At 39.7% G+C, this 21421-nt stretch overlaps 2 protein-coding genes across 2 annotated transcripts in view; one reads left to right on the top strand and one right to left on the bottom strand.

The window, feature by feature from the left end:
- LOC137295599 (conserved oligomeric Golgi complex subunit 5-like) overlaps positions 1-4802 on the top strand; it is a 41101-nt gene extending 36299 nt beyond the window's left edge. Inside the window, exon 22 of the mRNA XM_067827029.1 lies at positions 3997-4802. Coding sequence (XP_067683130.1) covers positions 3997-4117 — 121 coding nt within the window. The 3' untranslated portion in view covers positions 4118-4802. The remainder of the gene's footprint in view (positions 1-3996) is intronic.
- Positions 4803-5369: 567 nt separating this feature from the next.
- Positions 5370-21412, bottom strand: LOC137296359 (4-hydroxybenzoate polyprenyltransferase, mitochondrial-like). The gene is made up of 8 exons (XM_067828141.1): positions 21340-21412; positions 20125-20683; positions 19042-19208; positions 18505-18626; positions 16307-16392; positions 12375-12508; positions 9784-9972; positions 5370-9477 (listed from the first exon to the last, which is right to left on the bottom strand). The coding sequence occupies exons 2-8, from the start codon at positions 20669-20671 to the stop codon at positions 9313-9315; spliced, it is 1410 nt and encodes a 469-aa protein (XP_067684242.1). The 5' UTR covers positions 20672-20683; positions 21340-21412; the 3' UTR covers positions 5370-9312.
- Positions 21413-21421: the final 9 nt, after the last annotated feature.

Raw genomic sequence — 21421 nt, 5'->3', positions numbered from 1 at the left:
GAAGACAAAGCACTACATCTTTATGATCAAATAAATGAACTGTGGACAACAGCTGGTATGCATGCCAGGAAGTGGGTCTCCAATTCCGTGAAGGTGCTTGAATGCATTCCAGTTGCAGACAGACTATCTGAAATTAATATTCAGATGTCCGAGCTGCCATCTGTGAAAGCTCTAGGATTACTTTGGAATGCAGAGAATGATAAATTTCAGTTCTGCTACAAACTTACTAATGGCCACTTCAATGTGTCAAAAAGAGCTTTCTTGAGAGAAATTGCAAAGATATTTGACCCTCTAGGGCTTCTAGCTCCATTTACAATTAGGGCAAAGATTATTTTGCAACAGGTGTGGTTGTCTGGTGTAGGATGGGATGACAAGATGAGTCCTGACTTAGAGGAAAAGGTCTTACAGTGGTATATGGAACTGGCAGATTTGAAGTCATTACGTTTTCCAAGGTGGATAGAATTTAGCTCAGAGATTGCCATTCCATGTCTGCATGTGTTTGTTGATGCATCGCAAGATGCTTTTGGTGCTGTGATATACTTGGTGAGTGGTCATGGAGAGAGAACAGTTAGTCAGCTTGTTGCTTCAAAAAGCCATGTTGCTCCAATTAAAGCTGTAAGTGTTCCACGGCTTGAATTAATGGCTGCTGTTCTTGGAGTGAAACTCCTTATGATTGTTGCAAAAGGTCTGGAAATGTCAGTTCATGATGCAAAGCTGTGGTCTGATAGCATGAATGTTTTATGGTGGATTAAGAACCACAGCAGAAGTTTTAAGCCATTTGTGGCTAATCGTGTGGGTTATATTCAGGAGATGACAAAACCTTGTCAGTGGATGCACGTACCAACAAAGCTGAATGCAGCTGACATACTTACCAAAGGAAGTAAACCTGAAACTCTGGGCACAACAGCATGGCACCATGGTCCTGAGTTCTTAGCACACGATGAAAGTCAATGGCCAGAGCAGAAAAATGATTTCGAGAAGGTAGATCTGGAAAAGAAAACTAGATCAAACTTCAAAGTCACTATGAATGTTCAACATGATGATACGCCATGGCGTTTAGATCCATGTAGGTTTTCTGACTGGAATAGACTTTGTAGGATCTTTGCATGGGTCTACAGGTTTCTAAACAACTGTCGGACAGCAAAAAATGTCAGACAGAAAAACAGTCTTGTTCCAGAAGAACTTGAGGAGGCTGAAAGAAAAATAATAGCAAATGAACAAAAGGAAGCATTTCCAACTGAGTATATGGCACTGAAACAGAGCAAGAGAGTAGCATCCAAGAGTAGACTCATTGGATTGCAGCCTTTTCTGGATGAAACGGGAGTGATGAGGTTAAATGGCAGATTGAGATTTGCAGATGTGCTCTCTTGGGAGGCTAGGTTTCCAATAATCATTCCCAGGAAAAGCTGGGTGACGAAACTCATAGTGAAACACCACCATGAAAAGTGTCTTCATATGGGAACCAACACCACACTGGCCTCATTGTTGTTAAAGTTCTGGATTGTATCCTCAAGAGAGGAGATCCGTGAATGGGAAAATGAATGTGCTTGGTGCAAAAAACAAAAGGCAAAACCAGCAGAACAGCTCATGGGAAGTCTTCCAAAAAGTAGAGTAGTAAGTTCAATGAGAGCATTTGTTCAAACTGGAGTGGACTTTGCTGGTCCGTTTCTTACGGTACAGGGCCGAGGAAAAAGCCGTCATAAGAGGTATTTGTGTCTCTTCACGTGTCTAGCTACTCGAGCTGTACACCTAGAGATTGCTTACGGACTAGACACAAATTCATTCTTAAATGCTCTTTTCCGTATGGCACATAGACGAGGATGGCCCAAGGAGATGGTATCTGACAACGGCACAAATTTCGTTGGAGCCGTAAAAGAGCTTAAACAGTTGGTGAAATCTTTAGATTCAGACACCATGAAATCAAAGTTGTCAAACAGAGGCATAGTTTGGAGGTTTAATCCGCCAAATGCTCCTCACTTTGGAGGAATTTTTGAATCCATGATCAAGTCAGCTAAGCGTGCGATTTATGTGATACTTGGGTCAAGTGATGTCACTGATGAAGAATTGATGACAGCCTTTACGGGTGTTGAAGCTCTGTTAAATTCTAGACCACTCACATATCAGAGTGCACACGTTCAAGATGATGTTCCTCTTACTCCAAACCATTTTCTTCATGGGCAACCAGGGGGAGACTTTGCTCCAGAAATAGACTCCACTTCTTATGCCCCTCAAAAGCGTTGGCGACGGATACAGGAACTCATCAGGCATGTATGGAGGAGATGGATGAGAGAGTGGCTTCCAACTTTGAATGTCAGAAAAAAGTGGGTCACACCCTCAAGAGATTTCAAAGTTGATGATGTTGTTATTCTCGTGTCACAAGATAACCCACGAGGAGCTTGGCCTCTGGGAAGGGTAGTAAAAACATACCCAGGAAAAGATGGCCACGTCAGGGTGGTTGAAGTACAAGTTGGACAATCGAGGTTCACTAGGCCAGTGACTAAGGTTTGTCCTCTGGAATATAGCAATTGAACCAGAAAGAAAAGGTGCCAGTGTAAATAAAGTAGAATGTTCAAGTTTAGAACAGTGTTTGTTGTAAATAGGTTGAATATTTTAGCATTTATTTCGTTGGTTTGAGATTGCATTGCTGTTGATAGATGATGATAGACAGGAGTCTATCATGGAAGGGGGCATGTTCTGAAGGGTTTGTGATTGTGTTCACGGGCGTTGTGGTTTGATGGCATAAACGCAGCCGTTTCGGAGCATATCATTGACTTTTTCGTGCTGCACGGGATTTTGTGCACCGTTCATCTGGGCATCTTGAACATGTGGCAGATTTTGAGTGTTGAGCGCTGGAGACAGAAAAGACGAGTAGCTCTCAAGTAGTTTGTGACACAAAACAGTAAAATAGAAATAGGAATAAGATTTAGAGAGATAGATAGATAGATAGATAGATAGATAGATAGATGGATAGAGTAGGATTAACTAAATAGACAGATTTGCATATTTAGTTTAATTTTCATTGCATATATTTTACATTTCATTACATTACAAGGGAATTTCACTTTTAGTTGATTACAAGGGGATTTCACGTTTAGTTGTTTAAAGGGGAGTTCATGTTTAGTTAGTTAAAAGATTTGGTTTGAAGGGTAAGTCGAAATTTATATTTTAGTTTAATTTCCACTGCGTTACAAGTAAGGAGTCAAGTATGGACTAGAGCTAGGATGCATAACCCAGATACCCGGAACGGTTGGATAATGAGTAGGAGTTTGGTACCCGTCCTAACAGCCAGACCCAGTTTGATCATGTGACTTATCCCTTGAATAATGTAATATGTTATTCTTTCATGATTAAAAGGTTGTATTGTCTTTGAAGATTTAGACATAATTGTGCAGACATTGTTTTCAACATAATACATGGTTAAGATATTGAAAATTTAGTAACCGAGCTGTAGAACATATTGCCACTTCTAGCAAATATGAGGTCAGGAATTAACATAACGGGTATGGTAACATAACACAGGGTAGAGTAGTAGGGGTAGGGTACCAGGGTAGAAAATTTGGACTCTTCCCAGCCCTAGGACAGATGTCTGTGTATGTGATGCTAGGAAAATGACTTTATTCGAAGGTCACAAATATTTTCAACTGTGAGAGACACTTAAGTAGAGTTTGATAGTAGAGCAGAAAATATCCTTATGATTTGGAAAGTAAGTTGGGTTTTACACCCTTTCATCATCCAAAACTTACTTACATAGCTAGGAAATATGACTTGGGTGAGATGAAGGAAGCAATTGCATCACAATACTTTGCAGATCATTATGACATCAACAGTTACAATTACATAACTGTCTAATCACATTACTAATCTTTGCCACTGCAGCTGGTTGGCTGTTCGTTTTCTGCTCAAAACACAGATCATAACAGTTTATAGACCAGCAATATGTGGATGTTCAACACTTTTACTGACTTTACTGATATATGTATGTACTTTACTTTCCAGGGGAGCATTAGAAGCCTACACCAGGCTTGTCCGACAGAGACAGAGCAAAGAGTACGCCCCCATCTACCCAGTGATGGTCGACCTGTTACAGCGGGGCCTGCAGTACGTGACCGGGTCATGACACAATATGGGGATATTGAGGGGATCAATGGGGTGATATTTGGGATTCAGGCCTAAGTCAGGTGATAACTTAAGCAGGGCCATGTCCTTTCTACGGGTGTGCGAGAAGATACAGAGATCCTTTGTTGCACTGACCCTGTGGAAAAGGACCACCCTGACATATGGAGGGTGTTAACAGAAACTGTTATGATGTCTGTCATTTGTCAACATTCAAGTCTTGAATTACCAGGTAGTTCCTTTTCATTGGTGTACATTTATACGAGAGAGGGGATCAACCCTTGTTACTGTCTTGCACATAATGAAGCTGTCAAAACATCCTTTTGAATATTGTGACAGTTTGAAGCAGTGGAGACAGAGTTAAAATATTCAAATGTTGTTTCTTTAAATGCAAGATTTTGGTATGTATGCATGTACGTGCTTCATAAGGCTACAGGCACCTGTACGTAAATGCTGCAGAAGAACAAAGAAGTTGATATCAGCCTGGCAACACCATTCATTTTTGTCAGTGTACCTTTGACACAATTGTTTCATGAATCATTTGTTGTGAGTGTATGTTTGTAAATATGTACAAACGATATGGGCCTCCATGTAATGGCAACTATTTATCACTGTACAGTAGCATCTTGCTGTACACATAGTGTATGTCACCAGAGCAGAGGGAAATAAAATAATATTGATGAAATATTCCTGGTAAGTTTGTTGTAATATGTGATGAGTGCACCATGGGTTTATGCTGTGACCAATATCCATGCTGTTAGGGTGTGATGTCACACAGACAGCAGAGTCAGATCGTATAAGGTACCTCTGACATTTGAGAGCTATCTGACATGGAGTGAGAGAGTTAAGTTTTATGCCACACTCAAGAATATTCCATCTTTATGGTGACAGTCTGTAAGTAATCTAGTCAGGACAAGACAATCCAGTGATCAACAGTACAAGCATCAATCTATGCACTGGACTGGGATATGATGGCATTTGTCAACAAAGTTAGCAGGACTGACCATCCAATCCTTTTAGTCGCCTCTATGATAAGCATGGGTTACTGAAGGCCAGTTCTAACCTGGTGTCCGGGAACATGCCAGTCATTATAGTACATGACATATGTATGATATACTGTACAACTGATCGTTCAGTTAGAATAGTTTCATATTCTGATCAGTTTTCAGACATTTTACTCTATCTGAGGGACATCTTACCCCCAGTGTAATGGGGGCTATCATTATTTACCTGAGGTTGAAAAACAACAACTTTGGTAAAGACAGGATATTTTATTTGTATGTATTACAATAATAGTCATTATAAAATGGTACATATTCTCTTGGCACCGACAAATTCAAAAGATCTTTGTGTGCAAAGTTTCATGAATAAGTACCAAGTAGTTTTGGTGATACACCCCAATATGGAGTGTGAAACTTGTTTGACATAAACCATACAAATAATTAAAGATATCTGTTTTGCAAAATGCACCAGTTGACAGCATGGTGTTTGGGCGTGCCACTGAAAGGTAGCAGTAAGGGGTAAACACTGTCTATACTCAATTGGAAGGAAGTTGGCCATATTTTTTATTGACAATTGAAGCATTTCTTGACATGTTTGTCCGCGCAGATAGGAACGACCGAGAAATCAACTGCTTTCGGCGTATTTACACCATTATTAATTTAATTCATTTCACCTATTGTGCTTTTTTAGGTTCTACTGTGAGGTTATGTAGCCACTGTGTCAAGAATTTAGCTTCTGTCAATACATACAAACTGAGATATTCACAAAAACAATAACTGCACGCCGATGGTAGTTGCTCATGTAAACAAATCAACTGTACAAGTTGATGAAAGGTACTGTACAGGTAGTTGGTGTCGGATTTATCAACTGTATGGGTAGTTGGTGTCTGATTTATCAACTGTACGGGTAGTTGGTGTCTGATTTATCAACTGTACAGGCAGTTTGTGTCTGATTTATCAACTGTATGGGTAGTTGGTGTCTGATTTATCAACTGTATGGGTAGTTGGTGTCTGATTTATCAACTGTACGGGTAGTTGGTGTTTGATTTATCAACTGTACGGGTAGTTGGTGTCTGATTTATCAACTGTATGGGTAGTTGGTGTCTGATTTATCAACTGTACAGGCAGTTTGTGTCTGATTTATCAACTGTATGGGTAGTTGGTGTCTGATTTATCAACTGTATGGGTAGTTGGTGTCTGATTTATCAACTGTACGGGTAGTTGGTGTTTGATTTATCAACTGTACGGGTAGTTGGTGTCTGATTTATCAACTGTATGGGTAGTTGGTGTCTGATTTATCAACTGTACGGGTAGTTGGTGTTTGATTTATCAACTGTACAGGTAGTTGGTGTCTGATTTATCAACTGTACGGGTAGTTGGTGTCTGATTTAGCAACTGTACAGGTAGTTGGTGTCTGATTTATCAACTGTATGGGTAGTTGGTGTCTGATTTATCAACTATATGGGTAGTTGGTGTCTGATTTATCAACTGTACAGGCAGTTGGTGTCTGATTTATCAGCTGGAGGTTGGACCTTGGTTTGAAGCTATAGCTGTGTCTTGAATTTTGCAAGTGAGTATTTCATCAAAGCCTCCTTATTACACCTACGTTACAGAACATTGCAGGACATTACAGTACATTTTTACGTTACAGAATAATGGATGTTATGTTCTTTGTAGAGCTAAACACATTGTCTGTTGTTTGGATTGTGTCATGAAGCTCATGGTTTTTCACATCAGCTGTCAGTCGAAAGTCTTCTTTGTCTTTCCTCCAGTGATGGCCTCTTGCTGTACCTAAATATATGTATATCTCCATGCTTGTTTTTACAGCTCAAGTTTTAAAGCAGTGCCACTGACAGATTGTGATATCTTAGCAAGAACCTTGTTGAAGATACCTGGGCCATCTGTGCGCTTAAATGCGTTTTCAACCAAATGTGTTTTTACGGCACAGCAATGTTAATGTTGGAAACCTCTAGCTTTAAATCACCTTTATCTGATTCCTACAGTGACTTGCACTTTTAATCCCACTCACAAAACAGAATTTTTCGGTAAAATAACCTTTGACCAATTCTCCACAATTGTTTAATCTCATCTCTGTATCTCATTTGAGGACCCATGAATGTCTGGGTTAGAATATTGTCTTTGGGTTACTACCCATGCTAGTTGTATGAGGCAACTAGCGGGATCAGGTGGTCAGACTCGCTGACTTAGTTGACATATGTCATTGGTTCCCAAGTGAGCAGATTGAATCTCATGCTATTGATCTCTGTATTGTCAGGTCCAAACTCTAGGTTACTTACAGTTCATCACCATATAGCTGGAATATTGCAGAGTGCGGTGTAAAACTAAACTCACTGGTTTGAGTTGTTTCCCGTGAATACCACTGAATTCATACAACAGGAAAGCAATTTTATCCATAGAGTTTTCCATTTGTGTAACAAATGGTTGGACTTCATCCAGGTGTCAAGGTGTCCCAATTCTTTCAATGCTGAAATGACACCTAGAAGTTCAGTGACCTTGGACATGGCACCCTTCTCTGACCCTACAACTGTTTCACAGCAACGGCTGTAGCTGCCGCACGCAACATCGAGGTCAGACTTCTTTTCATCAACACTATGTTTTCTTTGTACGCGAGGCATATATCTTCAACCTTCAAGGTCAATGTAAGTGAGATGGGTGCACGCGACTTGCCACTATTATGGATTTCCATGGGAATTATATGTTGTTTGGCTTTATTTTGTTGTGTAATATCAGATATCCTTTGGTGAACCTTGATGAAACAAATCTGTAATGATGTTACAAAGTCTGATTTTTCTGTACAGTAATAACAATGGTAAAAAAATGATGTATCGTAGTATTGATAATCATGATACTTTAATCGACGATAAATATATTGCTATTTTTTTTTCTTATCGTGACACGTATCGTTGACCTGAGAATTGTTACTTTTCGATAGAAATTGATGTCAAACTTTCCACTGTTACTTGACATCAAAATATGCATTTTTAACAGAAGATAGCACATTGTGATGTGCATCGAATTGTATTGTATCGTTCCAAGATATTGTGATACGTATTGTATTGTGATATTTCTGTATCGTCACACCTCTAATGGAAATGTGTATTAATGACCGAACAGCAACCGAACAAATTGTTGCAGTCTATCCTTTTGTTGTAATATATGTAATACTACCTGCAATAGAAGAGACAGGAACAAATGAATCAAATTTTGATAGCTGCAACTACCAAGACAGTCTTGTGTGAGAAGAAACCAACAGTCCGTACAGTGATGAAGCAACTACCATTAACGAGTGCAGTTTTACTTTTGGCAAATATCTCGGTTTGTGTATACTGACAGAAGCTAAAGACAGTGGCTACATAACCTCATTCAGCCTGAACCCCCCCCCACCCCCCCCCAACATGTAAAATGATTTCAATTGATAAATATGTCAAAAGTAGTTGACTTCTTGGCATTTCTGATTCCATGCCGACAGACATGTCAAGACATGCTTCAGTTGTGAATAAAGTATGTGTCTTGACCAAATGACATGGGGGTTTTAATCCATGACCATTCAGCTTATCAGACAAGTCAATTTCATAAACATTTACTACTTGGAAATACCAAAATGTTATAAAGTTTGGGACTCACTCTCTCCTCGGAGTGACTGTCTGTCGGGGAAATGGTAGTTGGTGATCGCCAACTTCCAGTTGCGCACAGACAGCGTTTACCCCCTGTGAATAAATGGTGTCAAAAAACAAACCAATTCAATTACAAGACACAGTATAGACAAGCACAGTGGTATGAACAAAGTCAAAGTCAAACTGGTTGCCATGGAAATAGATGAACCGAAATGTCTAATAACCCTTTGTAAGGAAAAGGCAGAACTTGACAACTTGGTCTTTGGATGTACAAACCTTTCAAGAAGGAATTCCTTGTACTGTTTGATATATGGTCTGGATGAACACAAATAGGCACAGAGTCAGACTTGTTGCTATGTAAATGAGGAACAAAAATGAATGTGATGTTGAAGAAAGCAATGCACTTTCTCTTTGAAGGAACTAAGACCTATCAACATCCATACATCTTCAATAAGAAATAGAGGACTTTGGCATAAATCTTACATCTTGTCTTGCAATGTGAATTAATCCCCATCAACAACATGAACAAGGAACACAAGACGTGGATTCCTTTGACAGCCATGTCACTGTGTTGTTTGAGGGCTGATGTCAGCCTTGTCGTGTTCAGCCTTGTCTTCTCTGAGCAGTGTGCCACACATGATAGCCAGGAACATGATGATGCCGATCTGCGTGTTGGAGCGGAACTTCGCAGCGCAGTCATCGGGGTTGTTGAGATCCACAGTGTACATCTGGATCACAGAAGTGGGCACAGAGTGTAGAGTGTAAGTAAGTGGTGAGCAAGTAAGTTGAAGGAATACTGAATTTGTGTTGTGTTGGTTGTGAGTGAGTGAGCGAGTGAGTGAGTTGAAGGGATTTGTGTTGTGACCAATTCTCACCTGGATCTTGACGAGACACATGAGGAGTGTGTGGCTGGGAGTTCATGTCAGTATGCAGGCATATGATGTAACTATTGACTCTGAGAAGTGAAGCAGGTGTGGGTATGTTTTCAAAAATTCTGGTAAAGCTAGCACTATGTCCACAAACACCTGTCTCACCTGGTGCATGAGGTGAGCTGCTGTTGCTGCCACACCCACATAGAAGGGCCAGGTCTGGTCACACAGGTAGCCTGATACACACAGACCACTGACCATCAGGCTGGAGAAGCCGGCCAGCCACGGCTTGGTCTGGTCTCCCAGCTTCAGGGCAGTTGACTTTACGCCGATCAACATGTCGTCATACTTGTCCTACACACAAACAACTTGCATTGATGTAAGAATATCAAACAACAATAGGCACAACTTTACAATATTGAAAATACCATGCTTTAGTGACTGGTGTCATATTACACTAAAAGACAACAATGACAATCTTAGAGAAACAGTGACATAAATAATATTTAGCTTACATGTACTTGTGCTGGGATATGTTAAAGAAATGAAGATTATAATTAGGTTTGGAATAAAATGCAACAGAAACGTCAGAAGACAGCAAATCAAAAAAGCTCCTACACTGACAAATTGATCTCCTGTTTACCAGATCTTCAGATTACTTATGAGTAATTCAAAACCCTGAATACCTGATTGAACTTGCCACTTTCTACAACATGCTAGTCCCCATTCAATGCCCAACATGAACCTCTGGCAAATTATTAACTGTCAATTTCACTTTCAGTACTCATGGCCCTTTACAAAACTTGCTCAGGAAGCAAAAAGCAGCTGTACTGTCCATTTCCACCCTGACAATATTGCAATCTAGCACATAGGCGTGTAGACCTTCACTGACACATCACGTGGGAAGGGGTACAGGATAACAACAAATAAGGAACCGCTACTTCTACCAAGGAAACAATAATCACTACCAGTAATTTGCATCAAATTTATTCTGTTCAAAATGTGTTAATGTCAGACGTGTCTTTTGTGCCATGTGTGACAAAGTTCAACGAAAGCACTGCTAAGAAGTGACAACTATTCTGGTCATTCTAGAAAGCTTGCATCAAAGAAACTTGTCAGCAAACAATTACTAGTACAACCATAACGGAAATAACTCAAAGCATTAACAAAATGCATGCATAAATTGAGAAAAATAGAGCACAACTCTTCTCAAAACAATGTTGGGATCAAGTTTATTGGTTTAACTTGAGCTGTGCTGAGGTCTCTGTTGCCGCCATAATTCAGCAACTTCGAGATTTTACTCATTTACGTTTTGACAATAAGTGTTGGTACATGAACATCAGACACGTGGTTAGTTAACAACAACAGTCTAACAGTGAAGCACACACTGAAGTTACAGACCCTTCCTAATCACTTTCACGTTTGTCTTTCCCATGAAAGTCGGACAATGCTGCTTGGCTCAGTATTTCAGTCTTTGACACTGTGTGTCTCTATTGTTGGCTATTGTTTGTTGTTTAAACACTTCATGCAGCAATATCCATCTAGTAGTGGTCTGTAATTAATGGACCAGATAATCCAGTGACTGTCCTTGACCTGTGTATGATGTCAGCCTACTGACTGTAGACAATGTACATGGGTACGGTGGTGAAAGACCAAGAATTAGTAATGCCAAATCCAGGACTGATGCTCCTGACAAGAAGATTTGTCTGCAAGAGGTAGTTACGATGATGAACTTTAACAATATTACTTTGTGCTTTCCATGTTTGGCATGCATGCACAGAAAATGTCTTATTTAGAATTCCATTACCTCCCCTGGTACCATGAGTCTCACATCATAATATTGAAAACAGATTATCTTGTTGCTGGTTTGTGTTGAGTGGTTCATGCACAGGACAGAAAGCAGAGGAATTACAACTGTCTCAGTGAAAGGGTAAGCACATTCTCAGTCAGTGCTAGAGAAGAGTCTGTCTTAATCAATAGTGTTCATGACGTTAGTAGGGATTACAGCACAATTACTGGGCAGACGTTATAGAAAAATATCAAGCTGCCTTGGTTCCAGTCTATAAGGTCTAGTGAGTCCCAAATAACTTCAACTGAACAACAACAAAATATCAGAAAAAAACCCAACTTGTCCAGCATTGTCCGACTTAGTCAGCTGTGTTCAGTTTGAACTGTCTTCTTGAGAATGTTAACTCTTATGTTCAGTAGTTCACCAAATATGATGTCCTCAGGAGTGGCCATGAACCTAGACTGGTCACTTAATACAGGGGGAATGGGTCAGACGTTTAATCCTCCTAAAATGTAGATGTTACATGTAGTTTTGGATCACCCTCACCATGTCCTCGTTTTTCATACCCCCTTCTGAAAATACAAAATGCCAACTGACTTGGCAACTGTAATTGTAAAATGTCCCTTTTGATGACCCTTACCAAAAATGTATAAATTTCCTTACAAGAAGTTTTCGTGAAACCCTGCACTCCCTCTGATAGGGGGAGTGAGACTGAGACTGTATCATATTCTACAACCTGACTCTGATAGTATGTAACCATCACTACCTGGATTCCCTAAAATATATGGCCAGTCCCCAAATAACATTCAAACCTATACTTTCTAAATTTGGTGTGTCAACTGTCATGATCCCATCCCTCTCTAATCACATCGCTGTTCCTGAATTAATGACTGACAACAGTCAGCACAGAAGGGTTCTCCTACCTCCCCATCACCCCCAGATGAATGTTCCATGTACCAATACTCACTTGGTGAGCATAGATGGTGTCATATATTAGTGTCCATGCTACACAGCCCGCATACATAGGTAACAAAAGAGACCAATCGGTATAGCCCCTCACTGCCGACCACCCCAGCAGCACACCGTAGTTGAACGTGAAACCTACCAGAGATACCAAAATAATTTTCTGTGAAACTGGAAAACTGATTTACAATGAGGATGGGTAATATCCTTTTTAGTGTCTTTACAAGAGAACACTTGGGGATTAACTGTTTGGACCAGCTTACAAATCATATTATGAACGGACATTCATATTTAGAATGCTACAATTATACAGAGCACAACAAAATATTTTAAAAATAATCATCAGCCTTGTAGAACTGACATTTTGGTGATCCATCAATGTTAAATTCCAAGTATTCTCTTGCAGTCACAACCAAAGGGACATAACCCATGTTATATGCAGACCAGTACAATAGATGAAACTGCCTCTTCTAAATGTTGTTAAGTATTCATCTGAAACACAAACTGTAAATTCTGGGTAGAGATGAAGAAGTGATATTGGCAAAATCATACACAAGCTGTGCACAAATCTGTACATAAAACAAGAACCATCTATCTCCACCTCAAAATGAATCTGACTAGAGCCAGATGTTCTGTGATCAAGGCTCACAGAATCACAGCCTGATTGATACTCATGGCCTTTAACAATAAATAATACAACAGAAGTGACTTCTACGGCTCCATGCAAATGACACTTGCTAATAAAAATACCACATGCAGCTGAATGAGGCAACACATTGTAGTAACAGCATCCCAACATAAATTGATATAAGACAAGACAATGGATAATGTTTGGGACTTCCCAGTGAGTGAGTGAGTGAGTGAGTGAGTGTGTGTGAATTCTGCTTGAGCAAACTGAAGCTACTCCTTTGGCAACAATTCCCTCCGATCACGTCAACAGATTTTAGCTGTATGTGTCACTCATGACTATACACACATCTGAAAACACAGTAACCATGGGAACAGGTCATTCCAGTACTAAAGTGCTAAATACAGTTGTCCTGTATTTCAAACATTTTTGTACAGAATGGTATATCTGGAGTTATAAATATGAAAATAGAAAGAATGTTATGAGGAAACCCATCCCTCTGAAACAGAAGCTAGACTACAAGCAGAAGATAAGTGCAGAGAAAGGAAGATAATGGATTCCTACGTTAACTATAGTTACGTATCCCCTCATTTGTTCATTATCATCATCAGCAACTGTCTCCATGACTACAAGAGGCTATACATCTACCAGTTAGTCTCCAGATATGTGCTGTGGGATTTACAGTGCACGTTTATGAACAAATAGGGAGGATCAGTAACCATGACAACGCAGGGTGAGGAGCAGGATGCAGGAACCAGACAAGCAGATGGTAACATGCTCTGTGCACTACCTACAGACCTTACAGTTTACTGTTCCTACTGTCTAAACAATATTTTACATTGGCAGATTTCATCCATTGATTGAGTCAGTTCCTGTGTGGGTTTGAAGGTCATTCATAGTGTTTGGTAGTAGCAAAAGTATTTCTAAACATAAAGATAGAAATTTTATTCAGGCCTGGTGCATGCTGCCATGACAACACAAAAATATTCCTCTGCTTAAAAAATCTTATTCCTGCAACACAGGTGATAGATAGGATATATTTTATATACTAAAATATATATTTAAAAATTCTACTTAAAAAAAACTATAAATATATGAAATAAATGAAATATTCTACCAAATATTCCAAAAGACCTTCAAACTCAGCCATGATGGAGACAACATATGTAAGTAGTGGTCTGCAAGTACCTGGTGCGAATAGATAGTGTCATAGAACACAGTGTATACAACGCAAGCCAGGTATAACGGCACTATGGTGAGATCCAGAGTGCTGCGGAGTGCCGACCACGCCAGGAGGACACCCCAGTTTAAAGTTACACCTGAAAACATACGACCATTCTCACGCTTCATTGATTGTTTAAAATAAAACGGATCACACAAACATATACCACTGAAAACTGTTCAACTATCTTCTCCTGATGTAATCACCACACTACCAATAGTGCCTTCATAAATGACTTGATGATATCATTTTTTTAATTTTTGAATGAAATATTACTCTTAATGCTGTAAAATATGTATTCATAGCCATTGCTGATTCAGTCAACAGACATATGAAAAACATGTTGGTATACTGACATGGATGCAGAATTTGCATTTAATTTCATCAGAATACAGAATGCAAAGCATCATTATGTATCTCACTATCATTACTCACACAGAATTGATGTATTTATTTTTCCACCTTAAACAATACATGGAGCAATGCTTTATCTTTTTTACTTGTTCCAGTCGATAGTCTTTTTGAATTTTTGATACTTGATCAGTCTCTCCACCATTTGCTTATAGTCCAGGAGGAGACAGCTGAAAAATTTGATGTCATAGCCTCCACAGTACTGATTTGGTCTGACACTAGTTTCAGTTAGTATGATGTCTAGGGCTCATGAAAAGGCCTGTAATGCTCTAAGATTGTGGTATCAGTTTTTTTTCACATGCCATTTTATGTGGTGGGAGTCTGTGAGCATTTTCATGAGATTTGGTTTGCTGCCTGACAACACCTCACAGCTAATCATGGATAGCTTTACTATTATCAATCTGATCGCCATTTTGAATAGTCGTGTGTTGCCTTCTTGGCACTTAAATTTACATGAAAATCAACACCTACAGTGCACAGAGACATGTCTTTTTGTGTAGCAGGTGATTGTTCAAGGTGACAACTTGGCCATCTTGATTATTTTCAAACACAAAAGTATGTCAAATAATTTCTACATCCTTTAGCAATACACATACTAACTGAAAATAGTGTCAAACAAAATCAGTACTGGGGAGGCTATGAAATCCTATTTCTCCTCCTGGACTAATATATAGTCATCACATACATTTGCTGCTAATGTCAACTGAGTGTTTCTCTCACTCCCATCTACACCTCGTTGTGAACTCACAGTCATTGCTAAACACAGCCCAGCACAGTTAGCTGCATGTTGAGGTCAGTGCTATCAGCTAAGTGTGTTGGTCTACTCATGCAGTCTTGGAGGTGTAGTGGCACACTGGCGGCCTCCCACTAGTCACATGTTCCACAAATCATCCTTAAAAAAATATCTCAACTCACTGACCTAATGTTTGCCCATATCATGTACTTCAAATCAGCAATGTAGAAATCTGCACTATATCCCCCAGTCCAGTTTGGGGGTTGCCTTCAAAAGTGGGTGTTGACAACATTAATTCGGTTTCCATAGTCTGACCAGTAAGACATGCAACTAGTGGGACATGTGTCTGGTGGGAGTATATCGGTACACTCTGCAGGTTGCCTACTCTAGGACACCAGTAACCATGACAACCTGTCACACCAGGAAAGCAGGAATGATCACCCCAGACCTACTTGCACACAAACTCCTTTAACTACAAACACAATCTTAATGAGGTTTACTTCATTTATAATCAGTCCAATCAATCACATCTAAAACAAAATACACTTTCATGTACAAAAACTGGCTGCTGATGAATTCATCATCAAAATATATCTATTTGTATATTGATGTGTATAATACATATCAGCCCTTCATCAGTTCCAACTGGCAATAGTACTGTACATTTATTCCATGCAAAGACTGTCAATTGACTCTGGCTGGCCACTTGAAAACAAGCCTCTCAAAACATCTTACATGTTATACTACCAGTTCAATATTAAGGAAGTAGAACTAAATTCAGCAACAGCAAACACCACTAACATACAGCAGTGTTGTTTGTTCACAAATGTCATTTGGTGATGTGGAAAATATTTCAAGCATACAAATCACTGATCAACAGTGTGAACAATACAACAGTAATCCTACTCTGACTTTGTTACTGTGAAGCCTGTCAGTACTCACCAAGCAACAGCTGTGGCCAGTAGGTGTAGCGTTTAGCCAGGGGGTAGGTGATCACCAGGCCCATGGATGCCGCTCCCAGGAGGATGCTGGGGAGGGGGAGTGAACAAGTGTACATGGACAGTTAGTCTTAAAGGTCACATGCAACCAAAAAATCAGACATAATTAAAACACAATTATCACTTATTCATGTCGTATAATATACATTGCGGCTTGTAAAACTACAAATAAACAAAATTATAAGTGTACAATCACGATTCAAAAGTGCAATATTTTGTACTTGGGCTTACTTCCCTCAAAACAAAGCCCATGGGAGACCGAACCCAGTCACTGCGGGTGGTTGTGCACTCAAGTGTACCGATGGCTTCCGATTGGCTAGTTTATTTGCTGAAACGCTGAGGCCTCATTGTGTGTACAGAAAAATGAAAGTTTTGATGGGCATTTTAGACGTAAGGCAAGTCACAAGAAAGCAAGACTCTTTATGGATAACAACTTCTTTTATTGTACTTGATGCGTCGTTTCAGTATGGATTCATATACCACTGTCAAACAAAATCATATACACTAGATGAAGATGTTATCCAGAAAGAATGTATATGGAGATATCTGGTCTTGTAAGTACATGTTCTCTGAATCTGCATTTGATCCAATAAAAAATCATCTCAGTAGAGATGGCGAACTACTGCGTGGCTGGAAACCGTCATTCGTTCAAGTACAAAGCAGGACTTGAAACTGATGAGTTTGCGCCAGTTTCCGTCAGATCCAGTCAGCTGAGAAAGATGGATGTAGTAACCAACAGACATAAAAACATGTCATGTGCATAAGTATCACACCTGCCTAATTACATAATGTGGCAGAGACAGGAGTCGGGTGCACAAGCCATAAATTAATTTATTTTGTTTATGGCGTATAGCCTGATAGGTGTTAAGTTCAAATTGCATGTGGTCAATGACTGAAGCTATGTACTGCATATTGTCTTTAGCAGACAGGCAGGCAGACATAAAGGTGTCAATAAACCAGACATTGAGCTTTATCTGTGACAGAGGCTGCTTACCACAATCAACGATTTTTTTTATGTAATGAGTAGATTATTTATTTGTTTTTGTACACAACCAAGATTAGACTACTGCTCACGACCTCATACTCCGGGCATGAATATTGTTTCAAGCTCTGCGAACCTATTCACTCCACATGCGTTATGGGCACAGCACAGCATAGCTGTTGAAACCACTTTTTCCCCAGTGCTGGGGGAAATTTAGAGAATCGTTTGAACTCCGATTTCGCAGGCTTTTCTTTCATCACACTTTTTTCAACTTTATAGGTTGAATTGGCATTTTTTCGGTAAGTGCATACCGAACAGCTTTGAAATCTGCAAAGTTGTGTTTTACGTTGCATGTGACTTTTAACATACATATGTGTATACATTAACTTCTATGTGTAATTCACCAGTATGTGTTAATGTGAAACCCACCTGTATGCATCATTGTGCAACCAACATGTAGGTGTCAATGTGGAACCATTCTGTAGGTGTCAATGTGCAACCCACCTGTATGCGTCAGTGTGAAATCCACTTTATGTCAATGTGAAACCCACCTGTTGTAAGTGTCAATGTCAAACCTACCTGTATGTGTCAATATGATACCTACCTTTATGTTTCAATGTTAAATCCATCTGCTTGTGTCAAAATGAAACCCACCTTGTGTCAATGTGAAAACTCACCTTGTGTCAAAGTGAAACCCACCTTGTGTCAGTGTGAAAACCCACCTGTATATGTCAACGTCAAACCCATGTGTCAGTATGGAACCCACCAATAAGTGTCAATGTGAAACTCATCTATGTGTGTCAATGTGAAACCCACCTGCAAGTGTCAATCTGAAACATTCATGTATTTGTCAAAAAGAAACCCATCCGTAGGAGTAAATGTTAAACCCACCTGTATGAGTCAATGTGAAACCCACCTGTATGTGTCAACGTCAAACCCATATATGTCAGTATGAAATACACCAATAAGTGTCAATGTAAAACTCATCTGTGTGTCAATGTGAAAGCCACCTGTAAGTGTCAATCTGAAACATTGATGCATGTGTCAATATGAAACCCACCTTTTTGTGTCAATGTGAAAACCACCTTTTTGTGTCAATGTGAAACCCACCTGTAGGTGTTAATGTGAAACCCACTTGTAGGTGTTAATGTGACACCCACCTGTAGGTATTAAACTGTAGCAGTATACCAAGGGCAAGGCAAAGCTGAGTTCCAAGTAGCCCCAATGCCTGGAATGAGCTCAGCTCCCCTGATGCCAAAGGCCGAGTCTTTGTCCTTTCAACCTGAAAATATTAATAAAACCTTTGCAACATCACAATGGTGCTGAGTGATAAACACTTACACTCTCACATGACATACAAGTTAAACATTATTTCTACAAAGTTTTCCTTTTCACAGCTAAATGTGAACATTTTATCTACAACAAATCAGGTCTTCTTCACCATCAACATTTCATTATACCTATGCAAAATGTGCCACTTTATGTATATGCTGGGTTCAGTACTGACACTGCAAGCCTGGCTTGAGAGGAAAAGTTAAAGTGATATATGACCTCACAGGAATGACCGGTCAGTGTTCATGCCGAAGCAGGGATTTGAACTCATTGCCAGCAGACCTGCCATGGGATTGCACATCTGCATTCACAAAAGGAATATTGTCATAACTCTTTCTTTAAAAGAATAGGAGCATGTAACACACCATCTTGTCGAAGTCTTTGTCCCACATATCGTTGATGATACAGCCAGCTCCTCTCATGAGGAAGGATCCAGCACCGAACATTGCCAGGAAGTAGGGGTCGGGGAGATAACCAGGGTCAGCAGCCATAGCAATGCTCCAGGTGCACGGCCAGAACAGTAGGTACGTCCCTGGCAAGACCAAACATGAACATTATGACAACCTTGCACTTGTTCCAAAACAGGGTGGGGTTGAGATAGGTACCTTACTTTTGTTACAGGTTAAACTTTGGTTTCTGTATTTGAGAGGGCATGGACAAGTGAAGAAGTTGTCAGTTATTGCATGTCTCCGGGGAAGAATGTTAACAATTTTCAGCTTCATCACAGTCAGCCTGTATTCAACTGACTGGACACTGAAGTGATTAACATTGTGAACAAGTGTAACTGACAACTGATGAAGTGACTTGTAGCTTGATATTGTACATATAAAGGACATAATCCACAGAATGTGAACCAGTGCTCCAGACAAGATGTAGCTCATGTAGATCCTGTAACAACTGCAGTTTTTGGAGCAAGTACTATGAATGTTTCATATTCCGTTACCTGCTGCTTTCTATATGAAGGTTTTTCTCCTGCTATGTATATGTCATGTAGTAAGTTTTACTAGGCAGGGCCTACTTGCACAGGGTGAACTTAGCTTTACAACTATCTTACGCCTATGTTGGAGAAGGGGATTTACAATCATTGTAGCACTAAGATCACTTTGTGCACATGGGCACAGGTATCTGCTGTCTTATGTCATAGTAAATCAGAATCATCTTAAATATAACGGAAATGATTTCATACAAAATCACTCCTCCTATACTGACAGTACAACACATGTCCTGTACTAAAAGTACAATTTGATAGCAAACGCTGTCTTTTTCACTACTCACGCAATCTTTATAAATTTATTCTGTATGCATATGTTTTAAACTTTTTGCATATCGAACATTTTAAATGAATAATTGGTATGCAACAATTTGTTTCAATGTGTCACTGGAAATTTTCTATGCTCATTTTGTCCTTGTCCAGCTTCTCTGGGCTCCTGGAGAACTATATGTCCTACCTATGGGTTTATCAAAGCGGATGAGCCTCAGGTAAGGCTGGACTGACGGTGGTGAGGACTCAAGGATGGAAGTGGTGAAGCTAACTGGACGTCCTGTATTGATCAATCCATGACGTGTATTCAGGAGAGGATGAGGCTGGAACACAGTCTTTGGGCGGAGCAGTGAATGAAACGAGCGTGATGGAGGAGATGTCGATATCTCGTGTCCCAGCGCTGGTGATCGAAACTTGGCTAGATGCATATCTGGACCATGCCATGTTGGTAAAATGTTCTTCGCATCTTGATAAGGAATCTGTTTTAATGGATTTTTTGCATGTTCAAGACGCCTCGATATGTGAGAGTTACTAGGTATGTGAAAATTACTAGAGTTTGGAATTTGCTGTCTGTATTTGAGATGTTTCCAGTGTTCAATTTGTCCTTGTTGTGGGTCAGTATATGCCTGAATACTTGACCAGTGATAGCAGGTGCCCTGACCAGTGACCGGAAGTAGACAGGACAGTGTCCTGGAGTGACCAGTCAGCAGTCTCCCAGTCAGAATATACATCATGGCAGGGTCTCTCTGAAACACATCAATGACACTCATTAATGCAGACTCAGAAAAGATAATATATACCATTCAAACAAACTAAGGGGACGTCATACCACTACCAAATGCATCTGAGTAAAAGTAACATATATACATCTAAATGAAACATTTCCAAAGGAATAGAATAAATTTTCACATTTTCCCATAATTTCTCTTCATCATCTGTTTCCTACTTGGCTTCATCATTTGCATTTTATCAAACTTGTAAATCCAGTATCCCCTACTTTGTTTGAACTGTATTGCATAAGTGAGTGAAGTAAGGTTCTAGGCCATATTTAGCAATACCCAAGCAGCGTCACAGAAGCTAACATGTGAAATGGACTTCAGACATTGTACTATAGGTGGGGAAGTGAACCTAGACCTTCAGTGTAATGCCTTAAACACTTGGATAACACCTCTCCCAACCCCAGTCAGGATATTGTAGTTCCTCGTGACAGTGTGTCCTTATTTCCTTAAGAAATAATAAAAAATTGATATCAGTTGATCGAAAACCGGACAACCTTTACACGGTTAAGTTAAATATTGTATGTCCGATGACACTAAGTCTCTGATTGTTCAATTCATGATCTGATCATTACAACAACAACGTGAAAGAAATGTTGACCTTGCAAACAGTGTAATAAATATACCTGATTGTGATGCTTCGATTTCCGTTTGGAGAAATGAAATGAGGACAGCCTTGACCTGTCTAATAGAGTTATCCCCCTTGGA

This window comes from Haliotis asinina, chromosome 9, assembly GCF_037392515.1.
Source record: "Haliotis asinina isolate JCU_RB_2024 chromosome 9, JCU_Hal_asi_v2, whole genome shotgun sequence".
In the NCBI taxonomy this organism is placed as follows: Eukaryota; Metazoa; Mollusca; class Gastropoda; order Lepetellida; family Haliotidae; genus Haliotis; species Haliotis asinina.
Note: the sequence above shows the minus strand (reverse complement) of the source record. Positions and strands in the feature narration are given on the sequence as shown.

Bases quoted from the DNA above. Each gene is read 5' to 3' on its own strand.
- LOC137296359 (XM_067828141.1), bottom strand. From the start codon at position 20,671: ATGATGTATATTCTGACTGGGAGACTGCTGACTGGTCACTCCAGGACA. The intron at 16,393-18,504 runs GTGGGTGTCACA...CCCCCTCCCCAG, and splicing joins CTACAGTTTAATACCTACAG to CATCCTCCTGGGAGCGGCAT. The intron at 9,973-12,374 runs GTGAGTATTGGT...GTTTGTGTGTAG, and splicing joins ACACCATCTATGCTCACCAA to GACAAGTATGACGACATGTT.